The sequence below is a fragment of the Mirounga angustirostris genome, unplaced genomic scaffold (genome assembly GCF_029215605.1).
Source record: "Mirounga angustirostris isolate CCGP_5_RB_7025 unplaced genomic scaffold, mMirAng1.0.hap1 SCAF_3, whole genome shotgun sequence".
Taxonomy (NCBI): Eukaryota; Metazoa; Chordata; class Mammalia; order Carnivora; family Phocidae; genus Mirounga; species Mirounga angustirostris.
The window spans coordinates 166,053,146-166,073,151 of record NW_026991711.1 but is presented as its reverse complement, the minus strand read 5'-3'; the positions used below and the strand labels follow the sequence as shown (position 1 = coordinate 166,073,151).

At 36.7% G+C, this 20,006-nt stretch overlaps 1 protein-coding gene across 3 annotated transcripts in view; it reads left to right on the top strand.

Annotated features, from left to right (window-relative positions):
* The window catches only part of NDUFS1 (NADH:ubiquinone oxidoreductase core subunit S1), a 28,242-nt gene extending 9,129 nt beyond the window's left edge, over positions 1–19,113 (top strand). For all 3 annotated transcript variants that reach the window (XM_045868146.3, XM_045868147.3, XM_064586972.1), the window contains 11 exons: positions 1,546–1,680; positions 2,330–2,444; positions 3,361–3,506; positions 4,172–4,300; positions 5,255–5,384; positions 7,564–7,724; positions 13,118–13,272; positions 15,481–15,656; positions 16,224–16,358; positions 16,453–16,525; positions 17,907–19,113. In XM_045868146.3, coding sequence (XP_045724102.1) covers positions 1,546–1,680; positions 2,330–2,444; positions 3,361–3,506; positions 4,172–4,300; positions 5,255–5,384; positions 7,564–7,724; positions 13,118–13,272; positions 15,481–15,656; positions 16,224–16,358; positions 16,453–16,525; positions 17,907–17,998 — 1,447 coding nt within the window. In that variant the 3' untranslated portion in view covers positions 17,999–19,113. The remainder of the gene's footprint in view (positions 1–1,545; positions 1,681–2,329; positions 2,445–3,360; positions 3,507–4,171; positions 4,301–5,254; positions 5,385–7,563; positions 7,725–13,117; positions 13,273–15,480; positions 15,657–16,223; positions 16,359–16,452; positions 16,526–17,906) is intronic.
* Positions 19,114–20,006: the final 893 nt, after the last annotated feature.

Genomic DNA, 20,006 nt, shown 5'->3' with positions numbered 1-20,006 from the left:
TATTAGACATTTAGTTTGTTTCTCTGTAGTGGTAAATCTATGATAAAAATTGTTATTGGGGTGGCTGGGTGGCTCAGTCACTTAAGTGTCCAACTCTTGGTTTTGGCTTAGATCATGATCTCAGAGTCGTGAGATCAAGCCCCACCTACAGCTCTGTGCTCAGGGCAGAGTCTGCTTCAGATTCTCCAACCCCCGCCCCCAGCTTATGCTTTCTGTCTCTCTCTCTCCCCATCTCTCAAGTGAATGAATAATAAAATCTTCTTTTAAAAATTGTTATTCATAGATTTTCTTGTATATATCTGATTCTTTTTACTAAACCAGGAAATGGAGTAGGTAGTTGCAGTATGTTTGAATTTTTTTTTTTTTTAAAGATTTTATTTTATTTATTTGACAGAGAGAGATTATGCGAGAGAGGGAACACAAGCAGGGGGAGTGGGAGAGGGAGAAGCAGGCCTCCCGCCGAGCAGGGAGCCCAATGCTGGACTCTATCCCAGGACCCTGGGATCATGACCTGAGCCGAAGGCAGACACTTAATGACTGAGCCACCCAGGCGCCCCTGAATATTTTTAAGGGTCTAGAAACATATCATTAAATTGCCCTCCATTTTTAAACTTCCACTAGAGTATATGGGAGTATCTTACAATTTTAGGCTTTAAACCACATATTTATGTATATAAAAGGATTAGGGGGATAGGGCACAGTACATAGCTGAGATGTAAGTAGAGATTTTTCTCTTTTTCTTCTGAGACTCCCATAATGCGAGCAGAAAAGAAGCTTCCATCTCCACAGCCTACCTCAGCCTGGCAGAATGTGTTCAAGGTGGTAGGGAAGGAGATGAGAACAGGCCCCAAGCCACACCACCACTGATTTCCAGCCTTCTTACTTGAACTTCAGTAGTTTTTCCCTGCATAAAAGCTTCTCATGATAGTGTATGCCTTTGGTAGATTTCCAAAGTGGTTGTTTTTGTTAATTTTGTCTAGCTTTATTTTTGCTTTTTGTGGGGAGGATTTGTCAGGCTTTTATAATCACCCATACCCAGAAATCTTACCCTCTTGCTATTTATTTTGATAATCTTATGTCTGAGATTTGGCCATTTGGAACCCTTACCATTAGCTTTTGTATTAGGTAACAATCTCTAAAGTTTTTTTTTTTTTTTAAGATTTTATTTATTTACTTGAGAGAGCATGTGAGCTCATGCATGTGTGATTGCGGGGAGGAGCAGAGGGAGAGCAGACTCTGCATACTACACAGGGCTCAATCTCACTACCTTGAGATCATGACCTGAGCCGAAATCAGCAGACACCCAACCAACCGACTGAGCCACCCAGGCGCCCCTAAAGCTTTATTTTTACAGTAGAAATTTGTGTGAAGTAGTCAAATATGAGGGTAATTTTTTTTATTGCAATTTCTCTGGTTCCCATTATTTTTAGAAATTCAGAAAGGCAAGTCATTGTAAAATTTTTTTGTTTTGGGTAAATCAGGTAACAGAAACTTTGTCCTTATTGCCAAACTCAGCATAGTAAATATATGTGTTTATTTTCTTAGAAAGACAGAATCCATTGATGTCATGGATGCGGTTGGAAGTAATATTGTGGTAAGCACAAGAACAGGAGAGGTGATGAGGATTTTACCAAGGATGCATGAGGACATCAATGAAGAGTGGATCTCTGATAAAACCAGGTATATGCTGCATCGTTTTCCTTAATTTTTGCAATTGATTTGAAGTACATTTTATGGTAATTTTAATTTTAAAACACCGTTTTTATACTTGCAAATTAGTTAATAAATAGAGACTATTGAAAATCTAGACTTTATATGGAGAATTGGACAAAATTAACAATAGTCTAGGCATATCATTGGCTTTCATATAAACTTTGACAAATATCCATCCTACAATTTTGAAGTGGATTAAGATATTTAATCTATTTCAGTTTGTTCATTAGAGAAAAGCTAAATGTAACTTAGAGCTTGTACATCATAATTTTGATAAAATATCTAAAAGTATTCAAGTTTTATAAATAAAAATGATTTTCCTTCTTCAGCTATCAGATATTTTTGTGTTGTAATTTTAAGATTATTCAAGTAGCTGAAAACAAATTATAAAAACTCAAACTTTTTAGATAATGTTTTAGTTTTGGATGATGTGCATAAAATATTTATTCATCTTTCAAAAAACCTGGAATAATTATTTGTATCCAAGAATTTATCAGTCTATTTGACACTTTAACTCGTACTATATTTAAATAACATTTTTTTTAGATGTTAAACTTGAAAACTATAGTTGCCTCTTAAGCAGGATTCCACAAATGGTATAATTTCTTTTATCTAGATTTGCCTATGATGGGCTAAAACGTCAAAGACTTACCGAGCCGATGGTCAGAAACGAAAAGGGGCTTTTAACCTATACCTCCTGGGAGGATGCACTCTCTCGTGTAGCTGGAATGGTAAAAAATTGAAATATAGAATAAATAGTATTTGTGATTTTCAAGGAACATCTTTGTAGCAGAGTGTGGGAATGTGTGTCTCTTCTCTTCTTTCCTCTTATCAGGATTGCCTTCCATTTAACATTTATTAAGAACCATATGCCAGATATCATGCATGAAGTAGCGATGTAGAGACCACTAACACAGGGTACCTACTTCCCACAATCTTGTAGTAGTTATGGTAAGACCTATAGTGAGTCAGGTATCATGTGCTTGGGTAGTTGTGCAAGAAATGATGTATGAGAGAGCACCTGGGAGGAGTACCTAACCAGGCTAGCATATCAAGGATGCCTTCCTACATAAGGTGAATTAGGCAAAGTCTAAGAATGAATGCAAACTTGCCAGAGCAAAAATGGAGGGAGTGGCTTTCTAGTCAGAGAAAGGCAATGTACATAAAGGGCTTGAGGGAATGGTAGATACTTCTGAAGAAGTCTTCATCTTCCAAACCTCATCACGAGGCCCCTTTGTTTCTAATTTAAAACAAATACCTTCCCTCCAAGCTGGTGGTATTACTAACCTTGGCCTCACATACACCTTGCTTCTCACTTTTAGATTAATAATTAGTGTAAGCCTTTTTAGTCAAAAGTTCGTTGCTTTTTTTATACTTTAAAATGACTATTGTTGGGACACCTGGGTGGCTCAGTCGGTTAAGTGGCTGCCTTCGGCCAGGGTCATGATCCCAGGGTCCTGGGATCGAGTCCCACATCGGGCTCCTTGCTCAGCAGGGAGCCTGCTTCCCTCTGTCTCTCCTTCTGCTTGTGCTCTCTCTGTCAAATAAATAATATCTTTAAAAAAAAAAATGACTTGTTTTGTTTTCTGAGCAGTGGTCTTTGCTGAATGGAGGTTTTTTGGTGATGCCCTTTTTATCCATTTCTAGTTGCAGAGTTTTCAAGGCAATGATGTGGCAGCAATTGCAGGTGGCTTGGTGGATGCCGAAGCCCTAATAGCTCTCAAAGATTTGCTTAATAGAGTGGACTCTGACACCTTGTGCACGGAAGAGGTCTTCCCCACTACAGGAGCTGGGTGAGAACTACGAAGCTAGCATCTAGGCCTGCTTTGTTGTTGTTTTTGTACAAGTTGTGTATAAATCAATACATCTGGTGCACCTGGCTGGCTACAGGTAACTTTGGTATTGGTAGAGTGGGTAACTTAATCTCGGGGTCCTAAGTTCAATCCCACATTGGTGGTAGAGTTTACTTAAATAAATAAATAAGTACATCTGTGGCATCAATAAGTGATACGTGACAGCTTGGATTCTCCATCATACCCACCAGTTTCTTTTCACTTAGAGACCAAAGTCAAGCCAGGAACTGTTGGAGAATCCCAGTTATTAAAAAGTATCTGAATGGCACCTGGGTGGCTCAGTTTGTTAAGCATCCAGCTCTTGATTTCGGCTGAGGTCATGATCTCAGGGTCCTGGGAAGAAGCCCCGAGTAGGCTCCCCACTCAGCGGGGTATCTGCTTGTCTCCCTCTCTCTCTCTGCCCCTCCCCCTGCTTGCATGCGCACTGTGTCTCTCTCACATAAATAAATCTTAAAAAAAAAATCTGAAACTTTGATGTAATTTAGAAATACTTCATAAGAATTTTTTGGAAATAACCATGGGCTTGTTGACATGAGAATATTGCATGGATTATCATTGTGTATTAGTTTTGAAGTAAACCTGCATTTTTTATTTTGTATTTCTAGCACAGATTTGCGTTCCAGTTATCTTCTTAATACTACAATTGCTGGTGTGGAAGAGGCAGATGTTGTCCTTCTGGTTGGTACAAATCCACGTTTTGAGGCACCACTATTTAATGCTAGAATTCGGAAGAGGTTAGTAGTAATATTGAGGGTTTTAAAAATGTTTATATAATAATTTATTTTACATTTGAAAAATGACTGTTTTAGTTAATTCCTAATAGTGTTAGTGGGAATGAGACTCAAAAGGTAATTGGAGTGCAGCTTCTAAAAGGTCCATTCCCTCCCTCTCCCCCTGCTAGTCTTTATACTTTGTCCTCTTATTTTGACATAATTCACGATGCACCAATTTTTCCATGATTTCTTTTATAATGATTTTTTTATAATGATTTTTTTTCCTGCTCAGGATTCAGTCTCAAGTCACACATTGCAGTTAGTGTCATGACTCTTCAGTTTTCTTTTTTGACGTTTTTTTGAAGAGCACAGGCAGTTACTTTGTAGAATACCTCCATCTTTTCATATCTTCGAGACTTATGAATAGGTTGGTATAATTTATTGTCTATACTGTGACATTGTTGAGAGTGAAAGGGGGAATTGTTAATGCTGCAGGATACAGATGAAAACCACTGTCTCAGACAAACAATATATGGTCACCATGTTTATAACTAGTTTTAGAAGAGCTGGATCCATACTTCCCTGTCAAAGAGAATAAAGTGATGTAGTTTATTTTCATTAACTATATTTAAATCACCTTAATGGATAATTAGGAGATAATTGACTCTGCTGTGTAAATATGGTGAAATAAAAATTATACATCATTTATTCTAAAATTAAAGTTTTTATAGCTTGCTTAGGGTTTGCATTCTTCACAGGAAATTAATTCACTGACTTACCTTGGTGTGCATTTTTACAACACTGTTATTTTGAAAGGTACACAATAAATTATATCTGTTAAGGCCACATGTTCTGTGACTGCTTTGTGCTTTTAACATTTGTAACATAAGTAGATGTAGCCCCTAGCATTGATGAGACTGGTGACTATGCTAATTTAGTAATTTAGCTCTAAAAACTTTGTCGTTTTTATTTCAGCTGGCTTCACAATGACTTAAAAGTGGCCCTTATTGGCAGCCCAGTGGATCTCACTTATAGATATGACCATCTGGGAGATTCTCCCAAAATTCTTCAAGACATTGCTTTCGGTAGCCATCCATTCAGCCAGGTGCTCTCAAGTTATACATATCTACTTTTGTTGATTTTTAAGTATTATTATTTTTAAGAGTTATTATTTTTGTCATAATGATACGTGTTTACTATTAAAAATTATAGCAATATAGAAAAGAAAAATGGAAAAAAATAAAACATTACCCCAGGTTCCACCAACCCAAACAAGAATTTTTTATTTTTTTAAAGATTTTATTTATTTATTTGACAGAGAGAGAGTGTGTGCACAAGCAGGGGGAGTGGCCAGCAGAGAGAGGGAGAAGCAGGCTCCCTGCAGAGCACGGAGCTCGATGCAGGGCTGGATCCTAGGACCCTGGGATCATGACCTGAGCCAAAGGCAGACGCTTAACCAACTGAGCCACCCAGGCACCCCCAAACAAATATTGATGAAACATAATCATTTCTCTATTCATATATAGAGCAAGATGGATGAACAGATAAGCAGACAAAAATGAGCTTATATTATATGTGTTATTTTATATACCAGAGCTTAATTTTACTTGAAATTATCAGAAAAGAAATTGACGTAAGGGGTGCCTGGGTGGCTTAATCCGTTAAGTGTCTGACTCTTGATCTCAGCTCAGGTCATGATTTCAGGTTCATGAATTCAAGCCTCTCCAAGTTGAAGTGCAACTGAAGCAATTAAACTTTGAAGTTAAGGGAAATCTTTCTTTACTGCAAGAGTTATTCTTAAATTTCATGAGTCCTTTTAATGATTTTTTCATTACTGAGTACTTTATTTACATTCATTTCATTGCTTTCTGGTATTAATAGGTTTTTACTTACTTTTCCAAGAGGGGCTCATAAGTACCCTATTCGTTGGGTTCTTGCTTGCTTGCGAATGTCTGTTTTATTACCGAAGAGAGCCTTGGCAGAATACAAAGTTCTAGGATCACACTTTTTTCCTCTCTGAACTTTATATAGACACTGCCTTTTGTTACTGTGGAGAAGCCTGATGTCAGTCATATTTCCTCCCAACCCTGTCCTAATTTTTTTTTTTTTACTGTCTAGATACTTTTTTTGAACCTTTATAGTGGGTTCTTTATCTTTGAAATTTAATAACTTCAGAATTAACAGTGGTGGTTCTCTTCACTTTTTTATGGGACATGGAGCACCTTTCATTGTGAAAATTCAAGGCTCTTTTTATTTTAGTATTTGTGCATGTGTGGTGGAATGCTGATTATTAAAAAATGTAAGAGGTTTCTGTTTTCACATAACAGTTCTGGAGGGTAGGCAGTTGGACAGATGTCCAAGGATGTCATCAAGGAAGGACATTCCTTCCTGCTTTACTACCTCAGTGCCTTTGCTTATTCATGTGTATTTGAGTGAACTTCTTCTCATGGTTCCAAGATGGTGTAGCCTTAGGTGTAATCAAGTGGTACAAAGCGGCTAAGCGCAATTCCTTTGTTTTGAATAGGAAAAACATTATCATGATTGCAGTGATCAAAAATGCAAAAGAAATACATATTGAAAAGTATTCCTCTTTTCTAATTCCCATCTCCATGCCCCAGAAAATGATCAGTGTTTTTCAGAAGTTTTTTTCTATACTAGATTTAAATATATTTTCTGTTAGTGGTGTTCCCTTCATTAAGAACTCCTAACAAGGGTCACCTAGGTGGCCCATCAGTTAAGTGCCTTTGGCTCAGGTCATGATCCTAGAGTCTTGGAATTAAGCCCTGCATCGGGCTCACTGCTCCCCACGCTTGTGCTCTCTCTCTCTGACAAATAAATAAATAAAATCTTTTTAAAAAAACAAAAAGAACTCCTAACAACAACAACAAAAAAACCTAACAGATAGTGGTTCCCCTTTTGTATCTTTTCTGTCATTTTTCCTTTGTTCTTTTGTTCTTTTTCAGTTTGTTTTATATTATTTCCTGTAGTCTGCTTTTCTTGTCCCTGCATTTAAGGTCATGTTTTATTTTGTTTTTTATTGTTTCTGGAATGGTGTTCATTTCTAATTTGTTTCTCTTCCAGTTCTTTCCTGAGTTCTGTGACGAAAAGCTCCTTCTACTGTATAATACTGTTGTGTCACTTTTTTATGCTTTTTTTTTTCATGTGAGAAAAAGTGTGTTTTTTATTTTCTATAAGTCTATTGAAAACTATTTTTCTGGGCGCCTACAACATATTGTAGATGCAAATTAAAAAGATTTTTTAATCAAAGTTCTTTTTTTAAATAGGTATTACATGAAGCTAAAAAACCAATGGTGGTTGTAGGCAGTTCTGCACTCCAGAGAAGTGATGGGGCAGCAATTCTTGCAGCTGTTTCCAACATTGCTCAAAAGATTCAGATGAGTAGTGGTGTTACTGGTGATTGGAAAGTTATGAATATCCTTCATAGGTATGTTGGGTGATTGTTTTATTATATACTGTAAGATTCAAGTAATTTTGTGTACATGTGTTACTGTTGTACTATCACATTTAGATTTACTAATAGCTTAATATTTAGCAATGTCTCAGTAGTAGATGTGAAAGAGATGCCTTTATTTTCTGTGTGAAAACCGAAGATAATAAATAATATTTAAAATATTTGAGGGGCGCCTGGGTGGCTCAGTTGGTTAAGTGTCTGCCGTTGGCTTAGGTCGTGATCCCAGGGTCCTGGGATCGAGCCCCATGTAGGGCTCCCTGCTCAGCAGGGAATCTGCTTCTTCCTCTGCCCCTTCCCCTGCTTGTGTTCTCTCTGTCTCTCAAATAAATAAATAAAATCTTAAAAAAAATATATTTGAAATAGCAGTGCTGAGAAAATCTTGAAAATCTGTATTATATTAGTATATTTTGGTTCAAAAATTGCAACAAGCCCTCTGACTTTGATTAAATGATAAAAATGTAAGCTAACGTGAGAATTCAACATAAGGGAAGTTTTTTTCTGACTGTATTAATACACATTTGAAGCACCTGGGTGGCTCAGTTGGTTAAGCGTCTGACTCTTGATTTTGGCTCAGGTCAGTGATCTTAGGGGTCGTGAGATTGAGCCCCGAGTCACGCTCCGTGCTGGGTGTGGAGCCTGCTTGAGGTATTTCTCCCCCTTCCTCTACCCCTCCCCCCCCACCCCTGCACACACCTCTCAAAAAAAAATAGTAATACACATTTGTTTTAGGAAGTTGGAAAGAGAAGAAAATATGAAAATGGAAATTATTCTTCTACAAATTATAGATAATTACTGTTCCTACTTTTGTCTGGTTCTTTTTCCTGTGTAAATATTTTTTAGTTATATAGTTGAAATCATACTGTGTGAACAGTTTTGTATCCTGATTTTGATCAATTTTCATTACCATATAAAATTTCTTCCTGTAATTAGAAATTTTTTATAAACTTGAATGGCTGTTTAATATCATGAATATGTACAATTTTTTAGCCATTTAATTCTTGTTAACATATAAATTGATACTAGTCTTTAAACTATAAATAATGCAATGATACACAGATACTTAGGAACTTTATATTATTTTCTTACAGTGGATTTCTAAAAGTAGAGCTCTTAAGGTAAACAGGATAAGCATTTCTGAGGCTCTTAATGCATATTTCCAAGTTTTAGAAATGTAACAGGGACACCTGGGTGGCTCAGTCAGTTAAGCATCTGCCTTTGGCTTGGGTCATGATCCCGGGGTCCCGGGATCGAGCCCTGCATCGGGCTCCTTGCTCAGTGGGGAGCCTGCTTCTCCCTCTCCCTCTCCTGCTGCTCCCCTGCTTGTTTCTCTTTCTCTCTCTCTGACAAATAAGTAAAATCTTAAAAAAATAAAAATAAAAAAGAAATGTTGTAACAGTTTTACCTTAGTAAATAAGTTTTCCCATTTCGCATAATCCTTTTGATCTTAAGAATTATTTTTCAGGGCACCTGGGTGGCTCAGATGGTTAAGCGTCTGCCTTCGGCTCAGGTCATGATCCCAGGGTCCTGGGATTGAGTCCTGCATCGGGCTCTCTGCTCCTTGGGAGCCTGCTTCTCCCTCTGCCTCTCTCTCTCTCTCTCTCTCTGTCTCTCATGAATAAATAAATAAAAATCTTTAAAAAAAAAAAAAAAAAGAATTATTTTTCAGGGGGCGCCTGGGTGGCTCAGTCAGTTAAGCTGACCTTTGGCTCAGGTCATGATCCCAGGGTCCTGCGATCGAGCCCCTCATTAGGCTCCCTGCTCAGTAGGGAGTCTGCTTCTCTCTCTCAAATAAATAAAATCTTTTTTAAAAAAAAAGTTTTATTTTTCAAATTTTTTAAGGATTGAGGCTAAACACTTTTAAATATGATAGGCAAATTTTTTAAATTTTAAAAGTATTTGAATACATTGTGGGTTTTTTTTAAGATTTTATTTGAGAGAGAAAGAGAGAGCATGGGGGAGGGGCAGAGGGAGAGGGAGAAGCAAACTCCTCACTGAGCAGGGAGCCCGATGCGGGACTCAATCTCAGGACCCTGGGATCATGACCTGAGCCGAAAGGCAGATGCTTAACCAACTGAGCCACCCAGGCACCCTTGAATAAATTCTTAAACATTAATTTCAGTTTCAATGTTATATTTCTGTTTGGTTTAATTTGGCATTGTAGATCATCATGTAAACATTTTTTTTTTTAAAGATTTTATTTATTTATTCATGAGAGACAGAGAGAGAGAGAGGCAGAAGGAGAAGCAGGCTCCCAAGAAGCAGGGAGCCCTATGCGGGACTCGATCCCAGGACCCTGGGATCATGACCTGAGCCGAAGGCAGACGCTTTACCATCTGAGCCACCCAGGTGCCCCATCATGTAAACATTTTTAAAAACTTTATATTTTTTAGGTAGAGTTTATTTGCATTGTTCACCTCTGGATCTTTTCTAGCCACCATTTTTACTTCTTATTTTTAGTTCACTTTTCCATCTGTGTCTTTATTTATACAGTTTTGTTTTTCTGAATGGGTACCAAAATTAATTAAACTTTTTAAAAAATTCCCAGTTGTCTAACATTGTATTTCTGATTCCTTCTCACAAATGACTACTTGGGTAGGTACAAAGATGACAGTCTTTTTTCCTTTAATACTAAGTATTTCTGCACCCTTTCTTTCATTTAATATTTTAGGGAGGATCTGATGTAATCTCAGTTTTGTCACTGAGGATGACCTGACTTTGTATGTGTGTCTGCCTCCTCACCCTTTGGGCTCCTTATTTTTGACGTTAAAAAAAAAAAAAAAATTCTACCAGATTTTAAGTAGGTGACACTCAGATGTCATTACTTTTGCCTGGGAATATCATAGAGACTCCCATTATCAAATTGAAATGTTTTGATTTTTTTTTCTTTTAAGCTCAGAAAAAGGTTATTGGTTTACTTTTACTTAGTTATTTGTTCTCATGCAGAAGCCTCTTTTGCTATGCATTGATTGGCCTTGAGACTTTTGGCTCATAATTTTTCTCATATCTTTTTTCTCTGGGTTTAGAGAAAATTTCTTACATTTTGTTCCATCATTTTGTGAGTTTTCATTCTGGAGAACGCTGACTTTGTTACAATTTTTAATTTATTAACCTTGTTTGTCATTCTTACAAGATTTCCTTTTTATGAAAGTTCATTTTAGTTTATTAGGACCTATCTTTTTTTTTTCTTTAAGATTTTATTTGTTCATTTACTTGAGAGAGAGAGAGAGGGCACATGAGCAGAGGGAGAAGCAGAGGGAGAGAGATAAGCAGACTCCACGCTGAGAGCGTAGCCCGACATGGGGCTCAATCCCACAAACTTGAGATCATGACCTGAGCCGAAACCAAGAGTCAGACACTCAACAAACTGAGCCACCCAGGTGCCCCAGGACATATCTTTTATTGTAAAGGCAGACATAAGCTTACTCAATTTGTTTTCCAGGATGAAGTGGACTGTGTCTTAAGTTAATGTGAGTCTCTGCCCAGATTTTTGAGAGAGACATGTCAAGACTTACACTGAGGGAAGTTAAGAAGGAACTGTTGGGGCAGAGGGATTTGTTTTGAAATGGGAAAGTATGAGTCCTCCAACTTTGTTCACTTTTATGATAGGTTGGCTATTTTGGGTCCTTTGCATTCCATATGAATTTTAGAATCAGCTTGTCCATTTCTGTAAATTATTCATCTGGATTTTTGATAGGGATCACACGGAATTTGTAAGCTCAGTTGGGGAGTATTGCCATCATAACAGCATGAAGTCCTCTAATCCATGAATGTGGGATGTCTTTCCATTTAGTAAGGTCTTGAATTTCTTTCAAGTTGTTTTGTACTTTTCATTATATAAATCTTATATTTATTGTTAAGTTTTTTTAAAAGCATTTTATGCTTTTGATGTTATCCAGAGTTTGACAGAGTAGCAGCATCTAGTAGGAGTTGGTTTGACCTGATCTCCTCCCCTAACAAATAGGTAAAACACCAACTTGCTTTATATACAGTAGGTCCTCAGAATGGCTATTTCTAGAAAGAAAGTTAGTAATAGCAAACTGGACCAGACTCCCAGTTGTTCAGAGTATAGTTATTCCAGACCCCTTATTTATTTATTTATTTAAGATTTTATTTATTTATTTATTAGAGAGAGAGCATGAGAGGGCTGAGGGGCAGAGGGAGACAGCAGACTCCCCGCTGAGCAGGGAGCCTGATGCAGGGCTCAATCCTGGGACGCCAGGATCATGACCTGAGCCAAAGGCAGTTGCTTAACCAGCTGAGCCACCCAGGCGCCTCCAGACCTCTTTTTTAAAGGATTATTTTCTGCTTATAAGAGTAATATATGGGGCGCCTGGGTGGCTCAGTTGGTTAAGCGACTGCCTTCGGCTCAGGTCATGATCCTGGAGTCCCAGGATCGAGTCCCGCATCGGGCTCCCTGCTCGGCAGGGAGTCTGCTTCTCCCTCTGACCCTCCCCCCTCTCATGCTCTCTCTCTCTCAGTCTCTCTCTCTCAAATAAATAAATAAAATCTTTAAAAGAAAAAAAAAGTAATATATGCTCATAGAACATATATGTACTAATTATATTGTTTTCTCCAAGTTAAAGTTTTATGAGTGCTGTTTTAATTTCTCCCTTTTGGTTTTCAAAATCATATGACTTTTCTCTAATGACTGCTTTTGGCTTATCGTGTTTTATATCTTGCTCTATTGAATAAGAATCAATTTAGGACAGGGCGCCTGGGTGGCTCAGTTGGTTAAGCGACTGCCTTTGGCACAGGTCATGATCCTGGAGTCCCAGGATCGAGTCCTGCATCGGGCTCCCTGCTCAGCAGGGAGTCTGCTTCTCCCTCTGACCCTCCCCCCTCTCATGTGCTCTCTCTCAAATAAATAAAATAAAAAAATAAAAAAAGAATCAATTTAGGACAATTTCAATTAGCATAAAGTTTCCAGAATTATTCAATTAACTATTATCTCATGAAGTGGGGTGCCTGAGTGGCTCAGTTTGTTAAGCATCTGACTCTTAATTTTGGCTCAGATCATGGTGTCATGGTTGTGAGATTGAGCCCCGCATTGGGCTCTGTGCTGGGTATGGTTAGGATTCTCTCTCTCCCTGTCCCTTCCCCCCCCCCCCAAAATAAGAAATAACAATAAATAAATATGTCATGAAGAGACAGTGTTCTAAGCATCTTGTTTTTTTGTTTGACACCCTTAAAACAGTAAAATATTGCTATTTCTGGTTTTGACATCTATTTTAAAATGGGTTAAGAAGATGAAGGAAGGTTTTTGTCAGCATTGAATAGAAAAGATTAAGTATCATTTCAGGAGTCACATTTAATTTTTTATAATGATAACACTGCAGGTGTGCTAAAAATCCATAATTGTTTTACAGGATTGCAAGCCAGGTAGCTGCTTTGGATCTTGGGTATAAACCTGGGGTGGAAGCAATTCGTAAGAACCCTCCCAAAGTGCTGTTTCTCCTGGGAGCAGATGGAGGTTGTATCACTCGACAGGATTTGCCAAAGGATTGTTTCATTATTTATCAAGGTAAGTAGCATCTGTGATACCAGAAACAGAAAAGAATTCTGCGCTATGTAGATTAGAAACTATATGGCAGTATATTTAGTGGATTGACTATTTTCCATTCAGGAATTTCCCCCCAACACACACACCTCAGTATTTTTTTAAACCAAATCATAGGTTTTATTAGTTATATAGTTGATACTACTAAGAATTATTACCTGGTGGGGCACCTGGGTGGCTCAGTCAGTTTTAAGCATCTGCCTTCGGCTCAGGTCATGATCCCAGGGTTCTGGGATCTAGCCCCACATCAGGCTCCCCGGGAGCTTGCTTCTCCCTCTCCTTCTGCCCACCCCCCCACCACTTGTGCATGCTCACTCTCTCTTTCTCTCTCAAATAAATAAATAAAATCTTTTTTTTAAAAAAGGTTATTGCCGGGCGCCTGGGTGGCTCAGTTGGTTGGGCGACTGCCTTCGGCTCAGGTCATGATCCTGGAGGCCCGGGGTCGAGTCCCGCATCAGGCTCCCTGCTCGGCAGGGAGTCTCCTTCTCCCTCTGACCCTCCCCCCTCTCATGCTCTCTCTCTGTCTCATTCTCTCTCTCAAATAAATAAAATCTTTAAAAAAAAAAAAAAAAGGTTATTGCCTGGAAAAAAAAAGAATTATTACCTGATGATATTTAGTAACAAAGAATTAGAAGAAACCTATGCCTCACTAATAGGAATGGTTAAATTATGGTTTATTTATACAATTAAATATTATGTAACATTAAAATTCAGCTTTTCAAAGAATATTTAGTATTATTACATAATCAGAGGAAAGTACTTTTACATAAACAGTGTTTAAAAATCATGAGTGCTGGGGCACCTGTGTGGCTCAGTTGTTAAATGTCTGCCTTCAGCTCAGGTCATGATCCTAGGGTCCTGGGATCGAGCTCCGCATCGGGCTCCCTGCTTGGGGGGAAGCCTGCTTCTCCCTCTCCCGCTCCCCCTGCTTGTGTTCCCTCTCTCACTGTGTCTTTCTCTGTCAAATAAATAAAATCTTTAAAAAAAAAAAAAAATCATGAGTGCTGAGTTACAAGACATTTTTTTTTTTTAAAGATTTTATTTATTTATTTGAGAGAGAGAGAATGAGAGAAAGCACATGAGAGGGGGGAGGGTCAGAGGGAGAAGCAGGCTCCCTGCAGAGCACGGAGCCCGATGCGGGACTCGATCCAGGGACTCCAGGATCATGACCTGAGCTGAAGGCAGTCGCTTAACCAACTGAGCCACCCGGGCGCCCAAGTTACAGGACATTTAATGAAATACATTTGATAGTACTTCTTTGGCTTTTTTGTTTTTGACTCATTTTCTTGAACTCTCACTCATTGTAAATATATTTCCCTGGAATAAATGGAGTCCAGAGTACTCCCGGATATTTTACAGAGAAAAGTATTACATAACTCTCAAGTTCATTTTACACAAACGCCATAAATTTATAATAGGCTTTTTATTGCCATGGCACATAAAGAGCATTATAGAATATTTAGTATCTTTAGTTTGATAAAGTTAAATCAAAATGCATAATTTACATCCAGTTCCTAGTCCTATCCAGAAATAATCATTGATGGCTTTGGAAATGTATGCTTCATATATTTTTCTGTTACATACAAAAATGTACACAAATGAGATTATTAGACTTTATATATTGCTCTATAACTTTCTTTCATTCAACTCAAGGTTTTTTTTCCTTCTAACAGTTTTGTTAAACTATTAAAACTTTCATTATACTATTTCAGTCTTTCATTATACTGTTTTCTATAATATCCTGTTTATGTTCTTTTCAGTATTACCACTGTCATTTCTGTTCTACATTTTTTGTTCCTCCACCATTTCAGTATGTTTTACTGAATTTCACTAACATACATCTGAGCATTTCCACTTTGTAATCAAGAGAAATAATATACCTCATTGCCCATGATGTAGGTTTGTACTATATTATACATATTTCTGTATTTACAAAAAATAATCTGGGAAGGTAGCAAATGCTTATTAGTAATTTTCTTTGGGAAGGGAGTTGAATTGTGGGCAAGGTGGGCTTTTTATTCCAAAATTCTTTTATATATTTTTGTATGTTACAATTTTGTAAACACTTTTGTAATTCTTAATGGGATATAAAAAGGATATCTTGTGTGTTCATGTATGATACCTAATCAGTTTTTTGCTAAAATATGGTTTGTCCTTTCCATCTTTTCGCAGGACATCATGGTGACGTTGGCGCTCCTATAGCTGATGTTATTCTCCCAGGCGCTGCTTACACAGAGAAATCTGCTACTTATGTCAATACTGAGGGCCGAGCTCAGCAGACTAAAGTAGCAGTGACACCTCCTGGCTTGGCAAGAGAAGACTGGAAAATTCTAAGAGCCCTCTCTGAGGTATTTGTTCTTAGTGATGCTGCTAATGGGATGTTTGACTTGTTAGCTTCTCAAAATGATTTTCAAAGTCAAGGAGAATGCAAGCCTGATGTGCAGGGATAATTTGAATAATCTCTGTGAGACAAAAGTATTCAGAAAATGGGCGTTTGATATTGGTATTTTTATTTTTGGCTTGTTTTTTGCCTAAAAACACTTCTTTTAACTCTTTATTATAAAAAAAGAAAAAGCATGAGATTTAAAATAATATACGTTGTCTGTAAACTTTGTATATGATCAATATCAAGTTAGCAGAAGCATTCAGATTTAGTATAGCATTATCCCTTTAATCATTTATTTCATACTCAGTCTGATTTCTAAAGAGAAATTACTAATGTACTGACAGCTGTTTATGAATTAGAATTTTTGTCAATTGTGTTTTCCTCTTAATTACTTAATGTACTTGCAAATGGACACCCAATAGAATTTTCATTAGCACAACATTATTTCACTATAGTTGCAGTTATGTATGATTTGAATTGTTTTAAGTACTAAAGCTTTATGTCAGTTCTGGAGACCTGTTATTTGTAGATTGCAGGTATGACTCTTCCATATGATACTCTGGATCAAGTAAGGAACAGATTGGAAGAAGTCTCTCCTAATCTTGTCCGATATGATGATGTCGAAGGAGCCAATTATTTCCAGCAAGCAAATGATCTCTCTAAGGTAAAAACTTGCCTGTATTCAGTTTTCATAGTAGTGTATCCTCTGATGTTAGTTTTCAATTCTATTATTGACCTCATAATCCTTTTTTTTGCAGCTAGTGAACCAACAGGTTCTTGCTGATCCACTTGTTCCACCTCAGCTAACAATAAAAGACTTCTACATGACAGGTATGCATTTGTTAGCATGACTGCCAAATATGAAAGGTGGGAAGGAATAAGATCACCTAATTATGATTCCAACCTGTTTATGAGAATATTTGATATTTTTATTTAATCTTTGAAAACTTTGAAACATCAGAGGTAATGTAATTTCTGATTTTACTCTAATTTTCTGATTTTACTCTAATTTCTTTTGTTTCTGAAATGTAAGCAGATTTTAAATATAAAATTTACTGTTGTGTATAAAATCACCATATAGCAATTTAGGGAGAATTTTTTTTAAGTGACAACTGTGAAGGTTTTTTCTGAGAATTACAGTAGAAACATTAAAACACTTAAATGTGAAGTATGTTAAAGAGTGTTTCTGATGGACATTGTTAGGGATGCTTTTAAGGAATGTGGACTTACTGATACTTGTTTACTGCAGATTTTACATTTGATGTAACATGATATAACACTTGATATAATATCTGTGTTATGAGGTAGTTGACAGATGATTTTAAATAATTTTCTACCTAAAAGCAGATAATATATTTTTAAAAATTTTTAAGCTTGTTTATCTAAGAATATTTTTAATTGGTTTTTTACTTATGTTATAAAAGTTATGTTTATTGTAGAATACATACCTAAGCCCAAAGGGCAAAGAGCATTTACTATGATACCACTATCCAGAAATAACTAGTTTTATTTTTTTAACATTTTGTCAATCATACAAGGATATACACATATATTATTCATTTAAAAAATAAAAGATTTGATGATTCATTTACTGGGGGAAGGGGTTGACAGCTTTATTGAAATACCATTTACAGACCATAAAATTCACTGAATTCAGTGGATTTTATTTTTTTTATTATTATTTTTAAGATCTTATTTGAGAGCGAGAGAGATAGAGCGCATGCACGCGCGCGCGTACACGAGTGGAATGAAGGGGCAGAGGCAGAGGGAGAAGCAGACTCCCCGCTGAGCAGGGAGCCCAACGTGGGGCTAGATCCTAGGATCCAGGGATCATGACCTGAACCGACTGGGCCACCCAGGCGCCCCTGGATTCAGTGGATTTTAGTACACATACTATTTTATAAACTTGTTTTCAATAACAGTATTGTGCACATATTTGTCCTATCTTTAGTACTTTTCTATAATATTTGTAAGGGTTGCATAATGGCATATTGTATGGCTATATGTAATTATTTAATCATTCCTAGGAGTACTTACCAAAAGCATTTAGCTTATAAGGGGCTTATTTTCTGGAGTTCTTCTTCACATTAGATACAGTTACATAGAATTTTATAGTCTTTTTTTTGGTTGTTCCTGAGTGTGTGCAACACGAAAGTTTTACTGTATGCTTTTTAAAAAATTGTATTATCAAAATTTTCTTAATATCTTTCAGACTCAATTAGCAGAGCTTCACAGACAATGGCCAAATGTGTCAAAGCTGTCACGGAGGGTGCCCAGGCAGTAGAGGAACCATCCATATGCTGAAACTTCTACTAGGAACCCCATTTTGTTACAAATAATTAATGGACAGTTATGTTGGAATGATCTCCTACAGGTTTATTCTTTAAAAAATAATCTGAATGATGTAATACTTAAGGTCGTACCTTGCTTATTTGAAAATGATACTGCAATTATCAGTGAACTTTGAGGTTTCAAAGACATTTATGTATTGTGTGTAAACGTTAAATTGTTTAATAAACAATGTATACAGATGCTTTTTCCATAAAAGTATTGGCAATCTTTGTGACACATACAAAGAAAATTCTTAAAATACGAGTTTTTGTTCATTTTCATTGATCATTTATGTTTGTAAAATGTATGAAATAAGAGCTTCCATTAGGACCCACTGGTAGTTTCTAACACTCAAGGAAAGATTTGAGCATTCTGTCAAACTGGGTAAATAGAAAAAATATGTGTAACATAATCACACATCAGATACGTATCTTGGACAACTATAAATAATAATAATCATAATAATGATAGATAATGATTATTTAGCTTTTTCTGTGTGCTAAGCACTCTGATTTTACATGCATTATCTTGTTTTGTCCTTGCTACAACTCTGAGGTAGTGTTACCTCATTTTACAGATGAAGAAACTGAAGCCTAGGGATATTTGGTAGCTTGCCCAAGGTCACAGAAAAATAGTCAAGGACTCCAGCCTAGTTCTCTCTGACTCCAAAGCTCATTGTTCTTACCTGCTATACATAATTCCCTCCCATTAATACAGATCTTATAGGTTGTTACTTCTAAGAATTAGCATTGAGAATCTTAATGGATAGTACATTTTTCTGTTTTCTCTTGAATCTGTTTATAGATCATGGTGATTTATATGACATTTTTCTTTGTATAAGAGATTACACACACATGCATCACTGGAGTGATGGAGTTAAGGGATGTAATTTAGGTCTTTGTTGATGTTCCATATTTATTATATTAACCATCTGCACTTTTAAGTCAACTATATTCCAATAATAGAAGACAAAGCTAAAAGCTTTCATAATTTTCAGTTGTCAAAACAAAAAGGAGGTAAAATTTTATAATTGATCTAGGAGATAATTTAAAGCCATATTAAATGTTTTTCAGAATCTATGGTCAGAATCCTTTTGTTGTGTAATCCTTATTCCTGCTTTCACTAAAAACTTAGCCCAATTATAGGATGCGATATTCCTGATACAACAATAAGATTTTTTAAATAGTAGTATGTCATCGATACTTTATCTTCAAAAAGATAAATTATACAGAATTTGTCACCTGTAACAGTTTTTTCCGAACTGTTTATTTTTTCATTTAGCAATACATTATGAAGTGTATTTTGCTTAAAGTACTTAAAATTCTAAGTTGCCTGAAATTGTACAAATTCTTGCTGAAAGTCTTTGAATTCAGTACAAACTTTCTGTCCTCCTCTACTTTCTTTATCCCTTAGCACTGTAGCTGACCTCGAGGGGGCATATGCTTCCAGTTTTGTATTCTACACAGTACTTTTCAGTGAACGTGTGTAGACTTCATAGGCCTGTTGGTGAGGGAATATTGTGTTCAAATGGAGAAGAGGTGGTATACGACCACGATGGTCCAGAATCCTTGGGCTGCCATCTAGGCAACATGTGTTGAACTTATAATTTTATAAAGCATACCTTGTCTGGGGTAAGTAGTGCTCAATAAAATTGGCTGGTTTTTACATGAAGTAAACATGAAAGTCTGTCTAGTGGGCACTTATTAATCACGTAATGCGAAATAATAAGGTTATCGTGAACATAAACATTAAAGGTGGTTGCTAGGGGGGAAAAAAGGCTTTCTGAAGAAGAGCCCCCAAATAGAAGAAAAATACATATAGGTGAGAATAACCTGGCTGATGGAATTATGATTCTTTTTTTTTTTTTTAAGATTTTTATTTATTTATTTGACAGAGAGATAGAGAGCACAAGTAGGCAGAGAGAGAGGGAGAAGCAGACTCTCCACTGAGCAGGGAGCCCAACGCGGGGCTCAATCCCAGG